The 16,975-nt window shown below is 45.7% G+C and overlaps 2 protein-coding genes across 16 annotated transcripts in view; one reads left to right on the top strand and one right to left on the bottom strand.

The window, feature by feature from the left end:
- Window positions 1-10,563, bottom strand: part of LYRM9 (LYR motif containing 9) — a 49,258-nt gene extending 38,695 nt beyond the window's left edge. For 10 of the 14 annotated variants that reach the window (XR_012634866.1, XM_074923050.1, XM_074923052.1 and 7 more), the window contains exon 1: window positions 10,170-10,374. The gene's annotated coding sequence lies outside the window, so the exon portion shown is untranslated. Of the gene's footprint in view, window positions 1-6,573; window positions 6,670-10,076; window positions 10,375-10,424; window positions 10,463-10,500 lie in introns of those variants that run through there. The other 4 variants (XM_074923051.1, XM_074923049.1, XM_074923047.1 and 1 more) reach the window with 4 other exon arrangements.
- A 649-nt stretch (window positions 10,564-11,212) lies between these two features.
- The window catches only part of NLK (nemo like kinase), a 65,925-nt gene continuing 60,162 nt past the window's right edge, over window positions 11,213-16,975 (top strand). For both annotated transcript variants that reach the window (XM_074922644.1, XM_074922645.1), the window contains exon 1: window positions 11,213-12,811. In XM_074922644.1, coding sequence (XP_074778745.1) covers window positions 12,354-12,811 — 458 coding nt within the window. In that variant the 5' untranslated portion in view covers window positions 11,213-12,353. The remainder of the gene's footprint in view (window positions 12,812-16,975) is intronic.

The raw sequence follows: 16,975 nt of genomic DNA, 5'->3' as shown, positions 1-16,975 counted from the left end.
TGCTTAGCTGTGTATAACATGGCCCCTCATTAGTACTATGTGAAATCCAATGGCAATTGCCGTCCCAAAAGGAGCCGTCTAAAGCTGCCCCGTATTACCTCACGCACATCTGTAAATCCACAGGTTTTCAACAGCTGCCAGGTAAAAAGATTTATTTAAAAAATCCCCAAGAATCCTCACCAAAAAAGACAAACCCTCCCAACAGCCATAACTGTTCTCAAAACAGCTTTCTTACAACTGACTGGTCCACCAATACCACGGGACCTACTCATCTGTAACTAATTGATACAAGTCTCCCGAGGGAGCATTGCTGCTGGTTATCTTGATAGGAGAAAAGTCCAGAAGGATAAATTGGATGGACAGCTGAAAGGCTTTAGTTGTCCTAGTAGGAAAGGAATTGATCTAGTAAAGAAAGCCCTTAAAGGAACATTATCATGTCAAAAAGCAGGAAAAACATTAATGGTCTTAGAACAACTGAGAGAACTTAGAGAATTTTGTGTTTCTATCAGCAATGCTAATTATTTCCACCTTCACACAAAAGGTGAAAAACTGGTGTCAAATTTTTAGTATTTCTCCTAGTTAAACTTATAATATGAATATAGTTATGAAACTATTTGCCATAAAAGTCCATGTTCTTCAATTAGTGATTTCATTTTTGCATCTGGAACCTTTACTTTTCAATTCCCCTTCTACTGAGTCCAAGAAAAAAGCATTCAGATATTCACAGGCCCATAGAAGATTCTCTTCATGTTTCTGGCAAAATGTTGTATCAGACTTTTCCTGATCAACTTTACTGCCCGCTCCTACACAAATTGCTCAATTCCAGAAGCAAGACAGGTACTCCATTCACTGCAACCATTCTTTGATGAACAAAACAACACCACTGACTGTGTACATCACACACAAGACATGCATTTTTTGCTCCCAAGCGCACATAACGCAGGATTTATTTTCTTCAAAGACTTCCGATTTCTAGTAAAGGATTATGTGAAGCAACAGCATAACTACCAAACTCCCCAAACGTACCTCACATGGAGCACTGCCCTGCCTGCATGATTTGGGTAGAACAAGTTAAAGTTTCTTGGACTTCAGAGAGCACTGCAATATATTCTGAGAAAAGACAACAGACGTTATAGCCAAAATAGCTCCTGATCTACCCGCTACTATGTTCTGCTGCTAAGACTGAGTTGACAGGGGCTCTCCCGAGGCCATGGGGAAATCAAACACCCAGAGCTAGCTGATCATTCAGGTGGAAAAATATCAGCAAGAGCTCTTAAACCAACAAAATTCTCCATGTACAGCATAATGATTGTTGTCTGTCTAACCGAAGAAACAGACCGTCCAGTCACCTAAACCAGGAATTCCCAGGTTACATGTAAATGACTTATTTCCTAACCCTTTCTTAGCTAGTAGGTTTGAATCAAGACAGCAAGTTAATGGCATGACATGGAAACTCGATGCTGAATTAAGCAAATGTGCTTACCCAACATAAAACTGAGAGGTATACATTTTGTGATTACTGTCGGAGATTTGTCCTGACAGATAACCTCCCTGATCTGTACCTCTGTACCTCACATTACGCTCACCATAATTAAGACCATCATAAACAACTAACTGTCCACATGATCACACTGTGCAAATTAAGTAATCCACGAACATCAGAGGTATGCGGCCAAAAGAGTGACTCAAAAGCACCCAGGAGCAGCAGGAGTCCAGAGAATGTGTCCGAAGTACGACAGACTGCACAGGGCCAGAACCACACAGGTTTTGTTCTCACACCCCCACAGGTTCCTCGAGGGGTTTGCCCATACAAAACATTTCACATTACACTACCTGAGAATCTCTGCTGCCCACAGAGCCCATGGTTGCCCAGATCCTCAGCGAGGGCAATTTAGAGCAACTCCACTCAACTTCTGGCTTGGTATTATTTTTAGCTAGTTTTCACCCCAGAAACACTGGATGACAGAGAAGAACAAGGTCACTAAACATGTGACATGTTTAAACAAGCAGCAAATGATGACACAACTCTTGGAAAATATATAAATGTACTGTCACACACAGATTAAAATCACACATGTTTTTTGCCTGGAGAAATGGGTTTTGTTCTTTCATTAACTATACTATGGAAAAAAAATCAGTAAAAAGTTTTTGGCTTTAAATTTGTTGTTGATTATCTCAGATTAGTTATTTGAAATTCTGATGAACAGATATTTTAATAGCATAATATTAAATGTAACTTAACATCTCTACCTATTAAATACTTTCTTGCAACGGGTATGAGCCCAAAGCATCAAAAGGTACATAACCTATGGTAAAAATAATCAATGTGAGTTAATAACTTGGGCAGGTGGCTCACCAGCTCTGACACAAACACAACAGGCTCCGACAGGTAGCATTAGTACAAACACCCACTGAACGATCTGACAAAAGTTAAATAAATTGGAAAGAAGCCATGCCAACCTACATGAACTAAGCGGATTTGGCCTCACACAGTCCAGTTCAAATAAACATTACCAAAGTCTCCTATCAGATATATGGATGTAATTCTGGAGTCAACACGAAATTTGGCTTTCGTGTCTGTGACGACCTAATAAAGCACAGGCTTTGAGTTGCACTAATTCTAACAAATCTTCCACATAAACTTAGGTTTAACTTGCTTTACATTATCCCAGTCTCCCAAGACCACACTCCGAACACAGTGCTGGAGTGAAACATCAAGAACCAGGCCGCAAGTTTGTTGCTTCCTACTAGTTTCCAGATGTCTTGGTCCTGTAGCTGTTCCTATCCTGAGCAGTTGTGTATGACAAAGAAATACAGTAATATTAAGACCACAGGGAATAATCACTACTCTGTACCTCAGAGAAAAATTGTTTAAGTTGCATTCTCAAAACTGCCGTGCTGAAATGGGTAGGGGTGCTGCTGCAAAGATCACAATTTAAAAATTACTGTTTAAGTGTTTCCGTAACACGTTGTTCCTTTTTGATACTAAATGCATATGGTCTATTACAACACTCGAGGAACTCTGACATGGTGAAGGATTTATGAGCTATTATGCCAGACAAAATTAGTCGTTACATGGAAAAGCACTAAAAAGCTCTCCAAACTGGAAATAACAGGCAAGGGGGTGGGGGGGGACCAATCAAAATCAGGCTGGACTTTGTGCTGGCATTATAACACTAGAGCAAACAAAACTAACTGGCATTTACAGACAGATCATCACTTGCAAGAACTTCCCAACCCAAAGGCTTAAACTCCTACCCAGGACGTCACCGGGTCAGAACGCAGCTCGTCTGGCAGAGAGAACTGTTGGAAGCCTCTGCTTCAGTGTAACTGAATGCAGGACAAGAAATAATCGTGAGCGTTAGCCATGATGTTGCAAACAAAACTCCTCGCAAGAGGCATACCATCGGAGAAACACGCAGTCAATTCAGATCAGCTCAATTGCTTTGTTCAATTTGCTGTCGCTGGAATCAATGACAGAACAACCAGCTAACTGAGGGACGGCCAGGGCAGGCAGGCAGGGGGCTGAAAGATGGTGTGTTCCCAAAAACACCACCACAGCACCAGCGTTTCCTATTCTGATTGAATCTACAAACCAGAAAACTCAACATATAAGTGTCTCAGTCTCCTTCCTCCCTCCCCGAACACTGAGAAGATACATCAGAAGCTGCTTCGATGTTATCGTACTTATTTTAATTGGGAGGAGAAGTAAACAATCTGCTTGGCTCCCCACTCCAAAAACCATTATTTAGGGAACCTGTTCACACAAAAACAAGTGGCTTGTGGTGGGGCTTTCAATTCTCCACCTTCTAGGGAAGATAACATGCTGTGGAGCTATTTTAAGAACATCTCATTCACAAAGGTCTCCAATTCAGTCTTCAGAGACACAGATGATTTTCTTGCTGCTTCAACATCTTTACTGGCATGACATTTGCTTCAGAGGGAGTTCATTTGCTGTTCCAACATCAAAATGGAGCAAGAGCAGCTGCCAGGAGAGGGATAAAAGGAAACACTGGTGACAAAGAGCAGCAGGGTCATTTCTGGTGCAAAGAAACGTAGAACAGAGAGAACTGCAGAACTGTCACTTTCTGCAAAAAGCCGCAGGGGATAAAGACCTCCCCTCTACCTCCTGCAACTGGTGTTTAGCAGCAAGAAGGAAAATAAGACAGAAAGAACTAAACAATCAGGCTGAAGTCTTGAAATGGCAAATTATTATAAACCAACTTTAAGCACCTGAGCACTCCCACTTAAAGGCAAGCTCACACTTACACTCTGCAGAGGGAAAATAATTCAGTAACTCCTCCAGAAAATGCAAAAGCAATCACTTTGGGCTAGGAAGCACGACAGGGTAGGAGTTCAGCGCTCGGAGGCCATAGTCTTTAGGACGAATTCAAGCCCCGGTGCTAATCATGATCTTCACATTTGTACATACAGCCTCTGAAACTTGGGGCAAAGCTGTCAGGTGCCGACCACAAAACCCGCCCTGCAAGAGCCACGCGTGGGGCTGACAGCCGGTGAGGCAACCGACGTGCCTGCAGAGCCCGACCTCCAGCGCCCGCGACACGCGGTCTCGTAGATGACACCATCTGTCATTTACACCAGTTGTCCCCTACCCCATCGCTCAGTCAGATCCGTGCAGCTCCACTGAAGCACCATTCCATCATTTTAATTGCTTTTCAAAGAAGCCGCCAAGTTCCCACACTGCTGCTTTAAAGACAAAGATGAGGCTCGCCTTGGTCAACATGCCTTTCTGGCGGGCTAACGGGCTTACGCCAGGTCATCCACTTGGTCTGAGTACACGATTTCCTCCCCCATCTTCTCGTTAACACCTTGCCCAGAGCAGGACAGGGATTTGTCCCTCCTTCAAGAAGACAAGCAGAACCCTGCCCTCCTCTTCAACAAGGGCACGCTGCCATCCTTGCAAACTTCAAGACACAAACCTTTATAATAATCAAAGTTCAACAAAATATTCTCCCCCCTTGCTCCTCACTGCATCTTAATAGATTTATTCTTCTCCAGTTTCGTAGATAAAAGGTTTTGAAGATGAAAACTCTGGAAAATTATTCTTCGCAGAGAAAAGGACTAATATACACCAAGAGAATTTTAATCCTGTGATACTCTGTATATATTAATGTTTATTCTGTTGTACGTTAGGATCACAGTTTATTTAGAGCATGATATTTATCTGACTAACCAAGCCCCCTCAAATTCACAGGCATTAGCACCACGTTTATGACACCTTAAGGGCTTCAGCATTAGGATTTATGAATAAAATATTACCATGGTGTTACAGAACACTGAGGACTATCTGCAGAGTTGTATATCAAGGTATGTGTGGGCTTGTCAAACACCCACATGATAAATTATCAATAGGGCAGCTCAGACTACCCCTTTCGGGGATCAGAGGAAAATCTGCGCAAGCATTTTATTATGCTTTGTTCCCCTTAATGTTACTTTTTCTGCATTAAAGGGTCACAAACCCCTCTACACGCATAATTGCTGAAGGACATTTATGCACAATGCTCAGCCATGAAATCAAAAGCTTATTCTAATATTCAGAGTCCTGTTTCCACAGCTAGTTCTTGGGGTACAACAAAAAACCCCACAAAGCCTATGTCTAGAACTGGACCATAACATATGATACAATCTTTTGTGGAGAATTTTGAGGTTAAAACACTGCTGAGGAGCATCAGAGAAATAGAACTGTCTGATTATAAATTGTCTTCCATCCCTTGCCCGTATGCAGAACGCTGTCAAAAAGATTACAGCCCTGCAAAGCCAGCAGCAAATCCAAGAGGAGAATAAATCTCTCAAGAGTCAGAAAAGACTAAACCCGATAGAGTAGATTTTGAAAAAGGGACAAGTCTGTGCCCTGTGTTTCTAATGCACGGTATTTACTTTGATATGCAGTTTTTACATGAGTTTAACAAAGAGTGTCTGACAAATCTAGATGTACTAGCATTCAGCGTCTGATACTCAAACAGCAGACTGGCTACTGCTTTACAGCACTCTTACTGTGATAAAATACCAAGAGACAGATGCATGTCCCCATGAATAACTGTCTTCACCAGTAAGAGATTAGAATTGATCTGTCATGTTTCATCAGCAGTAGTCACCAATCGCATATCTCCATGCATCACTGGGGATGACAAATTAGTTGCAATCAAACTGGGCTTTGGCAGGATCTAGAGCAGTGTCTCTACCTGCCCAGTTCAAATTACTATGGTTAGGTTTTGCCAACACGCTCATCAAGCGGCTCAAGCTCATTGAACCACTCACAAAACACTCTTGCTCAAAGTTATACGAGCCAGCTCTGTAACGAGCTCCCCTCAGCAGACTTATGCTTCCTATACAGAGGCATTAAATAACAAGGAAGCACTGACTGATGATAGCACACAATTAATTCATTCTGCAGCCCTGTTCTAGGTCGGAGAGATTCATATAACTAACAGGCAACACTTTCAAGTAACAGGCCTGTACTGAGCAAACAGAGTCTATTAGAAGTTAAGCACTTTGTCTGCAAGTTTCATGTTTCCTTAATATTCTTTTAAAAGGTTTTTTCCTTAAACATACCTCCATATGAATCAGCAGCATATTGTCATCCTTAACTTTCATAGCATGAAGTGCCTAAAAAGCAGCTGAACAGTCTTAAGCACAGCACGACACAGGCCAGGGACATCAATTAAAAGTGTTTATACACCCGGCGTAGAAGGGAGATAGACTCCTCAGGGTGGGTCGCTCAGCACCGACACCTGACGTAACTCCATATGGAGGCGTAAGATAAGCCTACCCCTCCAGCTGCCATCTCACCAGTCTCTCACCTCACCGAAAAGAGCTGGTTCGACCTCAAAGAGCAAATAAAAGATGGATAATATGGTTGTAGCATTTAGTCGAACTAAAGTGGGTCCCAGCTTTTACTTACACCGGAACTGGAAAGCACGTAGTAGCCCAGTCAAGAGCTGTCAAGAAAACTGGTGACAATGCCCAGGCTCCAACCCAGTACACTTTTGCCCTCACTGATGAAAAATCATTTACGTGACAGTGTCTCCTGACACTTTTAGAGTATTTCTGAGACAAGACACTTATTTACTCACGTACAGCCAAAAATGAAGTCACCATGGATGTGATTCACTAAAGCTAACAGAAAAGGCTGTATGACACATCAGTAGGAAGTCAGTAACTTCAGACAAAGGTCTGGGGGGGGGGGGAAACTCTTTATGCTGGATGTAGAGTTCTGCTTCAGGCAACTAACCCTGCTCACCAAATAGTGGCCCTGGGAGCTGGCCCAGGTCACTCGGTGGCAACACAAACGAGCAGACTGAAGGCTGAGCTGACGGAACTAGTTACTGCTTTCACTGAGATTTACTGAAGATAACCTCTATCCAAACCTGGAGATTGTTGGTGTTTGAGGATCATCAAAGAAAAAGGGCACCAAGAAACAACAGAAAACTTTTTTAAAAGCTTACCTGTGGTATTGCTTTTTAGAAGTCTTTTTCATAAAAATGCATGCAGCATTCACGATATTGTAATGCATCACATGATACTTGCAACAGAAAGCTGCACATACGCATCATCCTCAGCTACGGCAAAGATGCCGAGTACAACCCCCATTGTGTTGATCCTTCCTTAAAGCAAAAAGGATAAAACCCAGCACGAGCTTCAGCTGGAACTTCCCTCAGGTTAATTGGCAACTGGTTTGCTCATGAGGAGGTGTAAACAGATGTTTTATACACTGATGAGGAGTGGATCCAATTCCCATCTTTTCATGAGCACAATACTTGAAAGAACAGGTTCTCAGGGACACAAGCTGTTCCAGGGGAGATGGGAGCTTTAAACTATACTACCAGAGGTCTAGGCCTGAATTATTCTCTATCCACTGCAAAAATAAGTAAAGCCACCCTGATTAATATTAAACACTGCTGTTCAGAAGCTTCTCTCTAAAGGCTCCATGTAGTCACCAGGGAAACAAATGTTCAGGTGATGCCCAGACACACCTGCAGCAGACTCCTCTGGAGCACAATGCACGAGAGCTCTCTACCCGTGAGCAAGAAGGAGCCCACAGAGATGAGGCTCCTCGGTTAATGTCTGTGAACACTCCTCAATGAGCAGTCATTACAAGACTTTCAGTTTATGGTTGACTTTTTCCATATCACTGAGCACTTTGTTTACGACCATAAATTCAACTACAGTCCAGCGGCAAGAACATGATAAATAATTTCTTCCTTCCCTTTTGTTTCCAACATGCAGTCGAAGATGACTGACTTCAGCAGATACACCAGTAAAAATAGAGTTCTATGGAAAATCAACTGTTTAAAGACACGTGATGAAACCAACTCAGTAATGTACTTAACTAAAAAAAAAAAAAAGACACCCTATTTGGACTTAAATAATGCCACTGAGACATCAACCTGCAAACACATTTAGAACCCAAGTTTCCATACAATGATTATTAGGCAATTGCTTGATTTTACTACTTGAAAAGATTTCAGCAATAACAGAGAAAGAAAAGAAGACTGTAATGAGAATGTGTGGGAGAGTTTTAAAAGCCTCCCAGTCCTCACAGCACTTCCCTACGCCCAGGCTCACCCAACATACTTCCTTCCACTGTCCCCCACACCACACCGTGCCACTCCAGAGCGAGGGCAAGCAGATACCCAAAGAATCCTTGGTGAGTGCCATATTCTTACTCACAGTGGCAATTTGTTATCAGCTTCAATAAAAACTTCAAACAGGCAGCCAGAAATACAAGTTTTAAATAAGTATTCTCTCTCTTCTTCCAATACATATTATAAAATGACTATAAAGCAAATCTGCTCTTTTTAAAAAAAAAAAAAAAAGTGAAGTCTGTTTTTGAAACTGTGACATGATAGCAAAACCACTGCAACTCCAGACTGGAATACTAGCTAACAACATTTCAAAATGCAACAGAAACCGTTTTAACAAGGAAATTTGTCTTAAGTCCTGCAAGACTTGTCCTGTTTATGAGAACAGACAAAAAGCATCCAAACCCCATTCTTAAAAAGATTTTGCACTCAAGTTTTAGGAATTGCAACAAACTCCCACATTTACAGGCTCCTCTCCTCCGAGCTGTATAGAAATCCGGTGATGTTCTGTTTATTAGAGACATACAGAAAAAAAACCTGATCACAGTACTTCATACTGCATCATCAGGGATTTGTTGGTAAAACTTCAGCAATGCAGTTGCACTGTTGTAGTTCTGCTCGTCTTTTTTGCTCTGTTCAGACAGGAACCAGATGCAGAGAAGGCTGTCAGCTCCCTCCTAACGGGGGCACGTACAAATTCACTGTCAGTCATTTATTTCCTTTGGAACTGCTCACCCAATTTAATCGTATGAAGGAACCTCTTTATCACTATCACAGTTAATTTAGCTCTACTACCATTGTGGGTAAAGCTCTGATAACCAGGAAGAGGTTTTTCTGAAGTAAAACTATTAATCAGATGTGATTAACATCCAGACAAGAAATGGAAAGTGTTAAAACTGTCAGATTTTTATTAATCTCTGTGTTTTAGGGAGCACTTATGCTGTAACCAACCACACTGCATTCCCCAAGCAGGCAGGTTACTGGCATAAGCGAACTAAAACAACCACAAAAAAATATTTTGGTCCCAGTTTAACACATACTTCACATTTGATAAAAAACCGTCTGAGTGTGTTAAGGAGCATGCTGCAGTACACCTCAGAAAAACAGACTTCGGGAAGTGGCTATAGCACCTGCGACCGGCTATCTGCTGAAAAGATTTAAAACCACCAATTACTTTTTTTTTTTTTTCTCCTGATCTAAGGGAAGAGGGAAGCTCGTTCTGAATTGTGACATCGTGCTTCCCACCTGCTTCTGGAGCCTACAGCCAAGGCTCGGGCCCTCGCTGCCAGCACTGGGCATTTCCCCTTGTCTTAAGCTCTTGCAAGACTTTAAGGTGAAGCCTTCAAGCTTCACCTTCTGGTCTTCAAATGGAAAGGATAAAAAAAAAAAAAAACAAAAAGCCAAACACAAAACTCCTCAAAAATCACGCCATCCCCCCAAAAAACACCAACGAAACACACCCCCCCCCCGTACATTTCGAGGCCAGCCCCCGGCTCTAAAGCCACTCGCCCTGCCGTCAGCCGGGTGAGGCAGGCTGCTTCAGCGAGAGGCGGCGTCAGCAGTCACCTTCCTCCGGAGAGCGGGGCCGAGGTCAACACCGGCCTCAGGCAACCCAGCCGCTCCTGCCTCGCCCGGGCCTGGCGGGGAGGAGCGCGGGCTCAGCCCTGAGGCCCCGCCGCCGCCCCGGGGGAGCCGCGCCAGCAGCCGGCCGCAGGGAGGGAAGGAGGGAACCGGCCCGGCCGCCCTCGGCCCCGCTCCGCTTCCCGCCGCCTCCCTCAGCGCCCACAGTGACCCCCGCGCCCCGCCGCGTCCTCATCTCACCCCGCCCCGGGAGCGCCATTGGCCCCTCCCGCCGCTCATCAGGCGGCTCCCCGCCTCCCATTGGCCAGCTGCCCACCCGCAGACGGGAGCACCAGCGACTTCCTGGTCCGTCACCCCGCGCCCGGCGCTGCGATTTGAGGGACGGGGGCTCCTCTGACGCCCATCGCCGCTACCCACTCGTGAGGAGAGCTGTCCATCACTCGCCGCCCCGCCTCCGAGTACCATTGGCCCAGTAACCCCTTTTCGGGCTTTCGTTTCTCGTCATTGGCTAATTGGTTCGGATAGGCGGCTGCGATTGGGCCAAAAGCAGGCCTCGGGGGCGTGATTCGGCGTGGGGGGAGATCCGATTGGCCAGTGGGCCGGAGCGACACCATGTGATTGGCAGGAAGGGCGAAGGAGGCGGGGCCACCCGAGGTGAGGGTTGTATGAGGTGAGGGAATCTCGCGGGGTCTGGCTGGCTCTGGGCGCGGAGGCGCGCGGTGATTGGGCGGCGGGGGTCAAGGGGGCGGGACTGAGCCCGGGAGTCTCTGCAGCGGCCGAGTCCTATGGGCCGGCGGCGCTGGGTCCCGCTCGGTGATTGGGTGGGGGCGGCTCTCGCGGAGCCTGGTGGGCCGGGTCCGATTGGCTGCGGGCGGGCGTCGGGCGCGCGCCCCGCATGGGGGCGGGGGGGGGGGGGCCCGGCGGGGGGAGGGCAGGCCGGGTGCGCGTGCCCGCTGTGCGCTCCGCGCTGGGGCTCCGTGAGGAGGTGAGTGGCGGCGGCGGCGGCGGCGGCGGCGGGTCGGGCGGCCGAGGCGGCGGCGGCGGCCGGGGGGCGGAGCGGCGCTGCGCGGCGGGGGCCTGAGAGCCCGCCGCCCCCCCCCTCCTCCCCCCCCCCTTCCCCTCACCTCCGCACGCAGCGGAGACCCCCTCCCCCCACCGGCCCCGGCCCGTCCCCGCCCCGCCGGAGGGGGGGCTGCAGCCGCCGGCGCCCCCCCCGCTGAGGCGCTGCCCGCCGCCGGCGCTGGGTCAGGCTGTCAGGGCGCCGCCGCCGCAGGCGGGGGCCGGGGCGCCGCCGCCGTCCCTCGCCGCCCCCATCGCCCCCCCCCCCCGCCCCTCTTTATCCCCCGGCCCCGCGCTCTCCCCTGTCATTCATTTGTCACTTTCCCCGCTCCCATTTTTTGTTTCCTCGCCCCTTCTCCCTCTCCTTCCGCCGCTGTTTTCGTTTCTGCCCCGTCCCTTTCTCTTCCTCCATCTATTTTTATCTCCTCATCCCCTCTTGCCCTCCCCCTCCTTATCCTCGCCCTCCTCCCCCCGCTCCTTCCGTCCCTCTTCACTTTTTCTGGGTGCTTGTGTGTGTTTCAGGCCTTCAAGGAAAAGTTGCAAACTCCCGAGTTTTTTTTTGCTATATTTGAGGGAGCAGGTGTCTGAAAGGAGGGAGCTATGTAGGAGGTGCCTGGGCGCTCAGGGAGGTTCCGAGGAGATAAATGGTGAGGATGTGGGAATGGAAGGGGTAGACTTACCAGTCCTCTCAGGGTGTTCCAGGGGAGAGACTCCAAATCCTCCTCCTGGAGGGAAGGGGGATTGATCACTGTATTTCTTTTTTATTTAAAACAAAACAAAACAAAAAAACAACAAAACAAACAACAAAAAAAAGTGAAGGAAAAAACCCCAAACAAAACCCAACCCAGTTGCCCGAGGATGGAGTTTCAGTAGCCAACCACAGCTGGACTCTTGGGGGAAGAGGGTTCGTGCACTCTGGCTCACGCACACATGAAGAGATTCTCCAAATTGTTTGGCTTCACGAAGAGATAAGGCCAGTTGAGCTCCATGTTTTTAAAGGTGGGCCGTGTATGATGAAACCCAACTTCTTTTAAAGTGTAGCAGATTTCATTTTTATGGCCAAATGACAGCTTGACCCAGTTGTTATCCAATCAAAGGGCATTTTTTTGAATGTCTCTTTGTGGCACAACAGCCAACGCAAAAATGATGGCGGCTTACAATGGCGGTACGTCTGCAGCAGCAGCAGGTCACCACCACCACCATCACCACCACCTTCCTCACCTCCCTCCTCCTCACCTCCATCACCACCACCACCCTCAGCATCACTTGCATCCCGGCTCTGCAGCCGCGGTACATCCCGTACAGCAGCATGCCTCTTCGGCAGCTGCGGCCGCGGCAGCTGCGGCCGCGGCCGCGGCAATGTTAAACCCAGGGCAGCAGCAGCCATATTTCCCATCACCGGCACCGGGTCAGGCCCCTGGACCAGCTGCAGCAGCCCCAGCTCAGGTACAAGCTGCAGCAGCTGCTGCAGTTAAAGCGCACCATCATCAGCACTCACAACATCCACAACAGCAACTGGATATTGAGCCGGACAGACCTATTGGATATGGAGCCTTTGGTGTTGTCTGGTGAGTAAAGAAAAAAAAAAAAAAAAAAACCTGAACCGATTTTTCCTTTTCATTTTTTTACCAGATCATAATTCATTCTTGTTTTTGTCATTTGAATCAGAATACAAGAAAGCTGCTTACTACAGATTTTTTTTTTTTTTTACTGGTTCTTCTCTGTTCTTAGAAAGTTGGCTTCACTTGTTTTTGTTGGCAGAGCGAGGTTTAGAGTGGTGAAGAGCATCCTCTGACTAAGAGGCCACACCATCGTTCTCTTCCGAGACAAATGCAACATGTTTATGTACTTTCTATACGTTTTATTAGAATATGTGTTCTCTGTAGCTAAGCTGTGCTTCCTAAAATTTCAGGTTAACAAATGAGCATCAGGCTATGTGTTTTGACCTGACTTAAAAGTTACGGATTAAAAGCTTATGAAAATGTCTTCCTCCTTCAGTCACCTGTCAAGATCTTTGTCTAGGAGACTGTTTGACCTGCAGCAGTATGCTATATACAGCCCGAAACAGAATATCTGAACTTTGCTCTCCTCTCATAAATGTAAATGGGATTTTCTCTCTCACTGTAGTCCTGCCTACGGTCCTTTTATTCCCCCAGCCGCTCTTTCGGAGGATTCTGTCAGTGGAGCGTGATCTCTTCTAATATATTTTGTGACCACCTTAATACCATGTATGTAATTACTGTCCTTCAGGATCACTGAAGCGAAACCGTTGTGACTTTTTTTTTTTTTTTTTTGTCAGTTTACCGTATTCTGAAATGTCCATTAGAAACGTGAAGGATGCCTCGGTGGTGTTTCTGAGAGCAGGCGTGTTGCAGCACGTTTCCTGTGTCACAGATAGGAAGTTTGAAGTGTGCAACTTGTGTCGTGTCCCTACAGAACTTTCCACAGTTCAGTCGAGGCTTTCTGTGGAGCTTAAGGAGTTTGGCTTTAGGCGGTGTCAGTACTTTAATTTTACTGAGACAGAAGTATTCTGTGACTGGGGTTGCAGTCTGTCCCAGCGTGCGGTGGTGAAGTGCTTTGCAGGAGAGGCCTCAGAAGAGCAAGACACGTTACTCCTTCCTCCCAGCCCTTGAAGTTGGTCGCTCCTGACCAGATCAGTGTTCGTCATAAAATCATGTTTTCTGAGAAGGCTGAACAAGCTGCGCAAGCCAGGCGTAGGTTAACGTTATAGTTGATCATGTGTCCCTTAATTCAGGAGGCCTGGGGAGTTAATTTAAACGGAAAGTTTTCAAAGTCTGAGGGGTGCTGTTGTACAGTTAGCACTGCTCTGGTCTTGCTGTGGTACAGTTCGAAAAAGTCGGTATCGAAGAATGAAAACTGACAGGAAATCTGCTGTAAAAAAATGATCTAAAGATTATTTCCATATGTTTGTATATTTTTTTGATAAAGTGTGGAGTTTTTTAAACTTAATTGTAACAAGTTTGTTTAAATTTAGATTGTTCTGTAAGGTCAGACCTCGTTATCATTTCTACAGGCATTTTGGTTACCTGTATACATTTCCTAGGTCTTTATTTTCTCCGTTTTATTTGCCAAAAAAATGAGGTGAAGGCAGAGGTCTGCTTTCATAATATATTCAGTAGAATGAAAGGTCAAGCTTGCATATTTAAATATAATACCATTAAGAATGCTGAAGGGAAAAAAAGAAGTGTAGAAGGCAGAAGGGGCTGCTCTTGACTGACATCAGGCAGAACGGTGCCAAAGTGTCCCCCCGCCCATCCCGAGACCCCTGAGCGTGCGGCTGCCTCCACACAAGCAGGAATTGCCGCTAGTGGGACTACGCTTGCAAAGTTACAACCACGGCTTTTACTTCAAGGTAACAACCAACCAACCAACCAGAAAAAAAGTGGGAGGTGGTTGAATAAAAAGCAGAAGCTTGGAGGTCAGATCTCCTTTGGTAAGGCTGCGCAGACCGAGGATGTAATTGGCTAAAATTCAGTTCCTCTTTGCTCACATAGATTTGAGTTCAGTGGTCACTGTTAGGCTCTTGGCATTTCATATTAACTTCTGCAAGTGAATGCAGACTGAATGTAAGAGTCTGTAAGCAGTAATTAAACTGGATTTTAGATTTCATTCAAAACGTGAACGAGTGCTTGTGTAGTTTAATTTTAGCTATGTGAGATAATGCAACTGAACATAAACATTGATTTGGATATTTTTAGTTTAAGTTGACTTAGACATGAAAAACGTATACTTCGGTACAAGTGCGGCACAGAATTTTCAGTCACGTAAGGCCTTGGCTCATTTTGAATAAGGACTCTGTTGCTTATCTGTGTCTTTCTGAGCACGTACTAGCACTGATAGGTAACCGGAAAGTTTGTACTTCTGAGGGAAATGGATGTTGCTCTACAGACAGTTTGAGTATTTGAAGAATCAGCCTTTCATCTTGCTACTCAGATGTGTCATTGCATTGTCTAGAAAGACACAACTTATCCTGCAGTCAAGTTTAGCTCATCAAATAAGTAATCAGTAGTGTGTGGTATTGAGTTTCCCGTTAGCTTACTGAGAGAGATTTTGACTTGGCAGTTGAATTAGCATTTGTCATTAGTTCATTTGTCTGGTACTTTATGATGTTTTGGGGTAGCTAATGTGCTGCTGGAGTTTTTCACTCATGAAGAGCCAAAGCGTCGTGCTTCAGCACTTTCATTATTAACTCGTGCAGGCTGGCATTGCTGCCGCTGGTATTTGTGTACACAAACTGTATCCTTGCTCATCGAGTCACCCTTACGCTTTAAATCAGCTCTCCTTGGCACGTCACCTCCGTTGACTACGTGTAGATTTTAAAGTGAACTTAAGCTGGCAAAGTCAAAAAGACTCGAACGATGGGCGTTAAACTTCTGTATTTATCCGTTTTCATCGTGCTTTCGCGAAGAGTGAAGATGTGCACGTTAGAGCCGTACCAGAGCTTGGTGACAAAAGGCGGGGGGAGCTGCTGAAGCAGGAGGAGATGTGTCGGTACCTTCCCCCGGGTTCTGCGGGGCTGCCGAACTGCGCTCTGGTTTGGCGCGTTGCCACCAAGCAGGTCGCGCACCTCACGTGCTGAAAACGGGGCGGTTCGCTCTTGAAGAGAGTTCACCATTAACACATTCTTCAAGCGTTGCAAAAAATTCCGGATTTCAGTTTTCAGCAGCAAACTCTTGTTTGTGCCCCGTGTTTCGAATTGCCTCTCTGATTTTTGGAAGCCTTGTGCGTATTCTAAGAATAAGGAGCTGTCCTTTGCAGAAGTGCTCCCTGTTTTGCTGGGGAGACATGCTACTGCCATCTGGTGGGATCCTTAAAAATAATAATAATAATAATAATGATAATTAAAAAAAAAAATAATCCATTGAACCTGCCAAGGCTCATATGTTTTGGAGCGAGGCGTGAAGCCTTAGTACCTCTACAAGAGGCACTCGTGCTGCTTTCATGCAGGATTCCTAGACCCGTGAAGAGGAGCTGCAGCTCTGTGGAGGTACACAGGGAATAGCTACTCCTGTTGCTGGTTCAAGCTGTTAACACTCCTGCTGAAAGGTTATGGAAATGTCTTGTTGGTTGGGACTTACCCACTCCCGTGGGATAAGGAACTATGTCTCTGTAGGGTGTGCGGGGATTGTGTTTGTCTTATACGTGTGTCTAATTTTGAAAAGTTATTGTCATTCATCAAAGACTGTGAGATCAAGCAATCTGTTTTATTACTATCACAACGATGTTAAAAAGCATCTCTGTGGGAAATCTGTTCTATGACAATGGAAAAAAAGTATATGAATTATTTTTATTGTGTTTTTTGAGTCCTGATTTACACAGTTTTAAACCGCAGTGTGGATTTTAATACATTTGCTTCTAATACTTTTTATTCAGAAAGTCAGCCAGCAGCAGTATAACTGCAGTTCCAAACGGTTTGGCTGTTGATGCTGAGATAGGACACTGTGTACAGGCTGCCATAACTTTTAAAGACAGAAATAATTTAGCCTAAATCTACCATTCATTCCTGGCCTTCAAAGGCTTGAAATCACTAAAGCCATTGCTAAATAAAAATCAAAATAATATTGCATACAATGTTGCCTGGACCCCAGAACTGCTCTAAGAGGATTTTATCACTGTGCTGATACCAAGCACAGCAGTAGGAAAGGCATTGCTAGGATAAACCAATAATCTCCTAACTGTTACTTTAAAGGAAGGTGTCATGCTGAGCAAGC

Source organism: Athene noctua, chromosome 19, assembly GCF_965140245.1.
Source record: "Athene noctua chromosome 19, bAthNoc1.hap1.1, whole genome shotgun sequence".
NCBI classification, from domain to species: domain Eukaryota; kingdom Metazoa; phylum Chordata; class Aves; order Strigiformes; family Strigidae; genus Athene; species Athene noctua.
Note: the sequence above shows the minus strand (reverse complement) of the source record. Positions and strands in the feature narration are given on the sequence as shown.